Here is a 9,589-nt window from a genome sequence, read left to right as displayed (position 1 = left end):
TCAAAATTTCATAACCATCATATTCGCCACAAGAATAAACTAAATAACTAATACATAATTAGATTAATTATTATTGAAAAATTTGAAATGTTAATACTAATTAATAAAGTAATTTATAAAATAGGTTGTTGTTTTTCAAGGATCTCCACCAAAAGGGAAGAGAAAAGTTTGTTGAGTACAACCACAAAGTCAAAACATCTACAATACCTATCATCATAAAAAAAACTACGACCACAATAATAACATCAATCTTAGAACAACCGTCATTCTTTCGGCATTGCCTTTAAAATAAGCGATGTTTTAAATGATAACTAATCAACAGCAAACACTTGTTACAAATTACACCAAGAAAAATCAATTCCTAATTATACACCAAATAATACTATTATCAACTTTTGATGAAATCCTTTGGTTGAGCCTTGTTGATTTCTATGTTGCTCACCATTTGCACGGGGTTCATGAATTTGTTTCTTTCGAAGTTTAATCTCCAATATATGTCTTTGAGGTTTTTTTTTTTGTTTTTGGCCATAAGAGTAGCCACGACTCGTCCGTTTTAAATGTTTATTCCTCTATTATACTAAAAACTTCTTTAAAGATAAATTGCACAGCAATTTTAATTCCATCCACCAAAACTATCAATCTATTATCTGCATAAATTCTGCACATAACCGCCAACACTTAACTTTTAAAAAATTAGGACAGATATTTCTTTCACCCACTTCTCTATTCCTATAATTAAGGGCCGAACAAACATAAAATTTGAAAAGGACCAAAATTTAATTTTTAAATATACAAAAAATAAATTAAAAATAAAAAAAATTAAACTAAAATTTATACATAATTTATAAAAAAAAAAATTAAAATTTAGGGGCAACACCAATGAGAGGCTCCCCCTGCCGCTAATTCACTCTCATTGGTCCTTATGATTACATTTTTTCCATTCCTTCTATTGAACTATAATCTCTCCTAATTATCTTTTCATAAGATTTTTTCTGTTTTCAAAAGATTTTAGGTTTCTAATCTTCCAAGTCACTTATAACATTGCAAAATAAATATTAATCTATCTTTTTGTATTCATCATCATCTCTCGTTACTTACACCTATATTCAAACAACTCTCTAATGTCCAACGATCTCACCAAACTTACCCCTTTTATACATAAAGCATCTGTCCATAATTTTTTTTATAAATACTCACAATGAACAAAAAGGTGATTCACATCATCATCAGATTTACTACAAAAGATAAATGTTGTTTCGTTTTCTCCAATAATTTTGAGTTTTGCACGTCTTTTTTTTATGTTTAGCTTTTTAAGAATCGCGAGTGATACTATCATCTTAACTCTGGATGGAATGACTCCTTTTCATAAGTTGTGATAACAGTGTAACTTCAAATCTGCAAAGTTGAGTGGTAAAATAGTGGAGCAAGTACCATATGAGAGGGAGGCTCTGAAAAGAGAGAAAAAGATAGTTGAGGGATGAAAAGCTCTATTACCTTTGTCATTACTATTATCCATATATATATAAGAATATTAGACACCTTAACCCCAATAAACTATTAACGGTAGTCTCCTATTCTACAGCAACTAACTATATTATCACATTGTTATCTCCTTGTAAATAGCTTTATCTTGTTGTATATTACACTACACCATATCCGGCAAATAGCAGCGGTTATGCACAGGATAGCAGCGGTTGATATATCCGCTGAAAGATAGCGTGCGGCTAAACCGTTTGCAGCGGTTAATAACAACCGCTGGAACAACCGCTGCTAAATGGTATTTTGCAGCGGTATAATTTTGCAGCGGTTCTTTCCGCTACAAAATCGTAAGAATATGGCTGCTTGGAGATGTCAGCGGTTGTTAACCGCTGCAAAATGCTAGCCGTTGAATTATTCTGTTAAGATATAGAAGCGGATTTAAAACCGCTGCCAAATGTAGAGTTACACTTTTTTTTAAAAAAAAAAAACCCGAATTTACACTAAAATATGCCAATTCTTTTATTCTTTATACGTTCTTCCACTCAGTTGCTTTAATTTATTAAAATAATTAACAGCCAATCAAACTACAACACACGAAACTTTACAAAAATATATGCAAAAGTGAATCATTATAATAGTTATTTGAATTCAGTGCATCGATGACTGTAAACTACAAATAAAGTCACCAAAATGAAAAACTACAAATAAATATCTCAAAAGTCATTATGACAGTGAAAAATTAAAGAGTATTCAGATTCCAACATTCATAATTCAAATCATTAGCTGCCCGCACATCATCTTGAATGGGATGAGGTTGGTGTACTTCTCAAAGAATCCAAATCTGCAGCTATTTCAGGTGGCAAACTACCTCCTTGTTGCTGGATTATGTATCTTAACAAATTTCCCATAGTTTGCATTTTTGCCTTCTCCTCTGCTGCCTCTGCCTCCATTCTCTGTCTCTTTGCCTTTTTCTCTGCTACTGCCTTGAGTTCTGTTTACTCCGCCTTAAGTTTTACAATCTCCATCTGATACTCCTCAATCTGTACACCGTAGTTAGACTGCTGTGTAATGTTACGAAAACACTGACTGGGACATGGACCAAAATTAAGTCCACGAACTCTTCCTGGGTGCTCCTTTCCAAGCACTTGTGCAAGGAAATCATTCTGTGAAAATTCCTTGCTGGAGGGGTCTTGGCTCTCAATATGTTCAATTGCTTTCTGCAAATATGTGAGATCCGGATTTACACTAATTTAAATTCAACGGTAGTAATTGCAAAGAGAAAATTTTAAAAAGTAAAGAACATGATTTACCCCAATCAGACGCGCATCTTCATTCATATACAAACCATTCTTTTTTTTATGACTCATGGTCCATCCCTCTCCTCTACCAATAGGCCTTTCCTATCGTAGCTCCTATAACAATCATCAACAGACAATCATTAAACAGATAACACTATATTACCATAAACACGTCACCATTCTGGAATTGAATTTAAATTAATTACTTCTTCGTGTCTCTTTCTTGCCATCGTTTTAGAATCTCTGGTATGTGTGTACAGTTGCTTTGAACGATTAATGAAATTTTTTTTACACTTTTCCTACACATAAAACGACAAACATAAATGTTATCGGGATAAATTACTACACATTTAATGGTTTTATAAGTCAGGCATGTACAACTTCAGGAAACACAAAAAAGGATAAGGTGATGAACTTTTTGGTAGTAGTTTTTTCACTATCACAATAAATTCAGCATATTTAGTAGTAATTCATGACGATTTAAAATCGAATACAATGAAATATCAACTAAATATTTGTTACCTGTGTGTCCTCATTCAACCGATATTCAAGAAACTTTTTCTAGTGATTTGCCTCTATTCCTGCTGGCTTACGCTTGAGGTTTTTCTCAAAAGTCAGTTCTTCGTCATAAACCTTACGGAACAAATGATTTCTTGCGTTCCTCCAGGAACTTCCTATTCTTTGTACAATTCCCCGCTTTATGATCCCTCTTCCATCATCCTCGTAGTGGAAGACTCGCTACAAGTAGTTCAGATCATAAGATAACACAATAAAGATGATAACGATATTGACATCAGTGCTTTCACACCGTCATTGTAACCATTAACTTTAACTCCAAATCCATTCTACATCACAGAAGAACCTATATACACGATTGATCAACTCAACACACAAATAAATATGATTGAGAACTTTTCACCATGAAAACTTTATCCTAAAGGCTAAGTTCAAAATACAAGTTTGACAACCAATATAAGCATATAAATAGCAAGAATCACCTCCAATATAAGCATGCCTAATCACCTTCAAAGTATGAACTGAATCTCCCTTGCTGGACCAGCTTAGTAGTGATCAAATATATATCACTTCGTTAAATAATGATTCTAGTTACTAATACAATCCGTTAGAACGTTTTGGCAAAGGAACCCTTCAAATCCTATTAAAGGAATCAGGCTGAATCTCTTTTACAATAGCTTTCTACAAGCATGGACTACAATAACAAAGTTGAAATGTGAAGGGGTTTTTGGTCGGGAGGGTTGACAAGGAGCAGACCAATATAGTAAGATAAAGAAAACATATAATAATTAATCACCTTAAACAGACTTACATATTATCAAAAGACACATCATTAGACATGATTGATTCTCGGCAACAAAATTCAAAGAAGTGAACAAAAAAAACTCAACATGCACTATCCTTCTCTAATTTACCAGACTAAAACAAAAAAAATAGAAAACCAAAGAAATCCACCTACTAATAGAGAATAGCAGCACATAAAAACAGCAACCCCATAGCTAGGAAATAATTAAATAATCTCTCAACAAATAATTAAAACCACAAAATATTAAAAATTTCAAAGTTAGGAAGGTAACAGAATCAACTACGAGCAAATGTGTTCCATATTTATTTTCCCCTGACATTTTCATTTAACCGAAAATTATAACCTATAGCTACTCACTTTCTAATTGTTTACAAAAGGAGCAGCTTTAACATTCTCATGAGGTTTATAAGTTTTTTCATTATTATTCTTATTATTATTACTACCACTATTAGTTACATTGCTATACACGAAGGACCGGATTAATTGAGGATTAAGTTATATAATAATGTACTGCAATTTACACTATACAAAAAAGTCATTAGAAATTTATCGATATTCTATAAAAAATATGTATGGTCGATATCATGTGTGTGCATCTTAATCTTTCCTTGTAGTGTTTATTTAATAGATAAAAAAAAGCATTTTACACTAAGTATTGGTAACGCCTTACTTTATAAAAAAAAACAAACTAAACATTACCTTAAACTTGTCAAAGGCATGCTCCTTGGAAGCCTTGCTCATTGTCTTCCAACTTTTTTCACAAATTGGTAACTGTTGAAAATCAGACGCCAATGTCCCCAAGAACTCGCTCAATAGTCCCGCTGCCTGACCAACTTGTTGCAACTCTCTGTTATGGTTTAGCACGATCTTCTTTCCAGGAGGAAGTGCTAATGCCTCCTTAACAATCAGCTCCATACAATAAGTCACACCATTTTCTAACAGAGGGAACAAACTTTAAATGTTAGTTTACTAAGCGAATTAGAATGCACGGAGAAGAGTAATTACACTTTCTAAGAAACAAGCATCAAAAGAATACCATGACATCAACAACCCAATAATCGGTGTCCTTTTTTTTTCCGTTGGCATTGCCTTAGCGTTCAACTTCATGTGCAGCAAATAAGTCGTCCACATGGTCATCGAACGACTCGACCTCATCCACCTCCGGGTCATAGTCTTCATCTTCTGAATGGTCATCTACAACTTCATGTAAATCCGGATGCTTTTTACTTGTCGCATGAGCTCGAGCGTCCCCAATGTCACTTGACGGAGCCAGCTGTGCTTCATTGCGCGGTGGTCTAAACGGTATAGCGTTAACACAGGATTGTCGAGCACCATTGCCAGAATGCGGAGGTGGAGGCACTCTAGCATGTCGCTGTGCACTAGAAGTATTTGCACCTGTATCATGTGTTCCATCCGTGTGCTAAAAACAAAGTAGTTAGTACATCAACCAATTTTTTTTCAGTATTCCCACAAATTATATTGAATAAAAGTATATCCTAAAAGGCAAATGAACATTTGATCTAAGTTGTGCATTAAATAACTCACCAGAGTAGCGTGTGTTTGACTATCAGGGGCAGCTACAGGTCCGGCTACAGTACTAATGGTGTACCGAGATTTCCTTGGCATTTGACTATTCCTTTACACAACACAAGGTCAGTAGACAATTAGCAAGAGAACAACAATGCAAAACTCAATAGTGCACAATGATTATATCAATTACTTGAATCAAGTTTCAAACAATATAGTACACTATTTAACAATTTTAATGTCTGAATAGTAATAAATAAATGAAATTAATTAATCAAGAAAAGTTTGGTATCTACTTTTAAAGGTGCTAATATATGAGACAAACTTGGTGGTGTTAAAGATGACATGACAAAAATTTTTTATCCCAAAAAATAAGTCTCCAATTGATGTGAGAAATTAATGAAACTGCAACCTTGATTAAATCAAGGCAAAGCGAGCATTACAGTTGTCGGTAAATAGAATCATACGACCTTTAAACATCTATCGCATTAAATTTTCCCTAAACAAGTCATGTCCAGTTTTGAGGCCTTAATCCAAAGATTGGGGGTAAGAGTCAGTGAATATTGATATTTATTCAACCTTTATATAGCGAGAATTTTTAGAAGTAAATCTAATTAATTTTGTAAATGTTTGAATGCAAAGTAACTGGGCTATCTTGCAAGTAAAGTAGCAGATCATCAAGAACCAAAGGGAGAAAAATTAAGTATCAACACATGTGGGGCATTGCAATTTCAGCTTCAGACAACAAAATTACTACAATATTAACTCAAATATATACATGCATGAGATCTCAAATATTTTAACACTAAAGACACTAAAGCAGGAATGATGAATGACTCATTATTAATTTCATTACATATTATATTTTAATGTCATATGATAATATATACATTGTGTTAGAGATAGGTTCAAACTAAATGGAAAAAGCTACTGTATATAGAAGTACAAATGCAATGATTTGGTTATTGATTTCAAGGGATAATAATATGAATATATATAGGCCTTTTTATTGCATACATCATATTCAATACAGGATCAAAGTCTGATTTTGTTAACCCTCCCTGTCCAAACCAAAGGAACAAGCAAATCCAACAAAAGAAAAACGAAGCTTATAATTAGCTTATAATTTTTATGTGGAGAAAATTTAAAAAACAAAAAAGCAAATCAACATAAACAAAAGGAACAGCAAAATTTCAGAGCTCAAGCTCAACAAAAAGCAGCAAAGGACTTAAACAAAAAAGGAGAAGAAAAGAAACACCAAGAACAATCAAATCTTGGAGAAAATGGATGAATGAATAACAATAATAAAATCATATCTTGTTCCTAAATATAAAAACACAATCACAGATTAGTGGTTAGAGACAGAATTAAGTATGAAAATCATTTAATCAAAATGCAACTCAAACTCACGAATCCCAGTACCAATATCTCAACAATATCTCAGATATTCGAACAAATTGCAATCCAAACTCAAGAATAGCATGATAGCATGATGAAAATAATGCAAAACAGTAATTTGTACGCACAATCCAATTGATTCGGTAAGCATATGACAGCAAAATCAGATACGACATAGTGGATTAATAGGATTAAACAATCTCAATAGTTCCAGCAACAATTTCAGCAATTTTTCAATAAAGTAGTAAATTTTTTAGCAATTTTTTAGTATGACTCAGATTCTCTACCTAATACCTGACTCAACACAAATAAACAAATAACTAAAATAAAATAAAAAAACACTAAGAGATACTTAATAATATGAGTCTAAGTATATGCAATGAAAACTTTGTTATGATGATTCAAAGAACTTGGAAAAGCTAACTGAATTCAATTTATCTTCACGTCCAAGTTACATGCTTATCTTTGTTATTTGGAACTATGTTGCAGGAACAACAAAAACAAATGCAAAAGTAAAAGAAAATCTGTTACATAGGAGAAATCATCATCAACCTAAGCATGAAATGCAGAAAGATAGACACTACAGGAATTAAATACATAAGAATGAACAAAAGGAAAAATGAAGTAAAATACATTGACCTTAGGTGACTGAGCAGAAAATATAGAGCTAAAAACCACTGTTTCAGAATCACTTCAACCCTTTAACTAAATTTAAGAGCCTTCTTCTCAATGATTAAGAAGACATGATTACTGTGCAGAGGAGTAGGCTCAGTATTCGTGAAAAAATTATACAAAATAAGAATTATAAAGTGGTTCGGGGTGAAGGAGGCGCAGAGTATGTTAACAAGACGGGAGAGAGTGACTGTTAAAATATTGGGTGATTTTTTGAAATCCTAACAACTTCATCTCAATCAGATTTTTGCCGTTTACTTAACTACCTTATTTGATTTCAAATTTAAAATTTTAATTTATTGGATTTGAGTAGCCCGTTTCTACTTCTAATAAATTCAACCTTTTATATAATTAATTTATCCTTTTAATTAATTATTTGTATCTGAACAAATGCCTTCTGTTAAAAAAGTGATTGTAAATCTGGTCAATGATGGCAAATTCGATTTTTTTTTTCTTATCTTCAAAACAAATTTGATTATTAGTTATATTTTAAAGGTGTTTGGTCATCTATATAATAACATATTTCATCCCATATAATTGTAAACTCAAAAATATCCACTCTTTGTCTTTTCAAATGTTAGGAGCCAACACCAGTCTTCTGTGAGTTTCATCAATTTCCAACTACACGTTCATCCAGGTATCACCATTTTCAGTGTTAGATACTAATCTCTTCTCCAATTTTTAAACTCAAATTTTCGATGTTCTTAATTTTTCAAGTAAGTAAAAATCTCATTAATAGATTTTTTAAACAAATTTTATTCATTCGTATGATCATATTGGTTGTTTTATCCTATTAGCTCCGTTTTTGTTTTTAAAAATATTTGCTATGCTCCAAACTAAATCTTTTAACTTTATCGCGCGAAACTCTTTAGATATTAATTGCTTCACCTAATTTTTTAAAGAGGTTTCTAAAAACTCTCCTATACAATAAGAAAACTCCAAATTTTTTAATTTTATCTCATCGTGTCAGTTTTTATATTACATCAAACAAAATAAATAAGTATTATATAATGTGCAATTATTTTTGTTATCTCTAACAAATCTAAGTTGTTTATCTTCCACATCAAAATCGGAACAATCAAAGACAATCTCTGCAACAAATAAATAAGAAAGATCTTTATGCCTTTTACACACAATCATGTTACCTCTCTAATAGTGTAACTTTTTCCTATAGATTTAAATTTATATTTTAAATATGCAATAATTTACAAAATAAATTAGTTGCAATTTTAAATAAGATTTAATAATACTAACAAGTAACAACAACAGTAACAATAAGTCCTCCAAATTTCTTTAATTAAGGCGATGCATTATTATAAAGGATAGTCAAATAAAACACAATAAATTAAGTATGGGACTCAAAATGATTTTCACATATCAAAATAGTTTTACATAATATAAAATTATAACTTTGATTTTAAGCTAATTTTTGAAGTATTATCAAAATTTATAGTCATCAATTACAGATACCATAATCATCATCATATGATTTATCTTTGTACATAGCTTCTAGCATTATTAAACTTAAAGCCATCGATTAAGCTTTCATATGTCGTTCATCCAAAATATAATAATAATTTTAAGAGACAGTGAACTAATTTATTTATTATGGACTAATTTATCTAATATTATCCATTTAGATATCAGTAAAGAATTCTTGACTGCACAAGCCTAACGGCTTTATTTCTTTTGTTTAATTGAAACCAAATTACAAACATGGTATAACAAGGAACTAGACTTAGCGTATCACTAAAATAGAGTTACATAAACATTAAAACTAAAAATAAAAAAGCATGAATATTGAGTTAAATAAACAAACAAAAATCAGTTAAAAAAAGCATGCATATTTAGTTAAATAAATAGAGAAAAATACTTGGAAACTCGACCAAATGTC

General features: G+C 31.5%; 1 protein-coding gene across 1 annotated transcript; it reads right to left on the bottom strand.

Moving 5' to 3' along the window:
• Positions 1-1,645: 1,645 nt before the first annotated feature.
• Positions 1,646-5,013, bottom strand: LOC112733866 (uncharacterized). The gene is made up of 5 exons (XM_025782964.1): positions 4,798-5,013; positions 3,351-3,515; positions 2,984-3,076; positions 2,496-2,696; positions 1,646-1,816 (listed from the first exon to the last, which is right to left on the bottom strand). Exons 1-5 carry the CDS (start codon positions 5,011-5,013, stop codon positions 1,646-1,648), a joined length of 846 nt encoding a protein of 281 aa, XP_025638749.1.
• Between the last annotated feature and the right edge of the window lie 4,576 nt (positions 5,014-9,589).

Source organism: Arachis hypogaea, chromosome 13 (genome assembly GCF_003086295.3).
Source record: "Arachis hypogaea cultivar Tifrunner chromosome 13, arahy.Tifrunner.gnm2.J5K5, whole genome shotgun sequence".
In the NCBI taxonomy this organism is placed as follows: Eukaryota; Viridiplantae; Streptophyta; class Magnoliopsida; order Fabales; family Fabaceae; genus Arachis; species Arachis hypogaea.
Note: the sequence above shows the minus strand (reverse complement) of the source record. Positions and strands in the feature narration are given on the sequence as shown.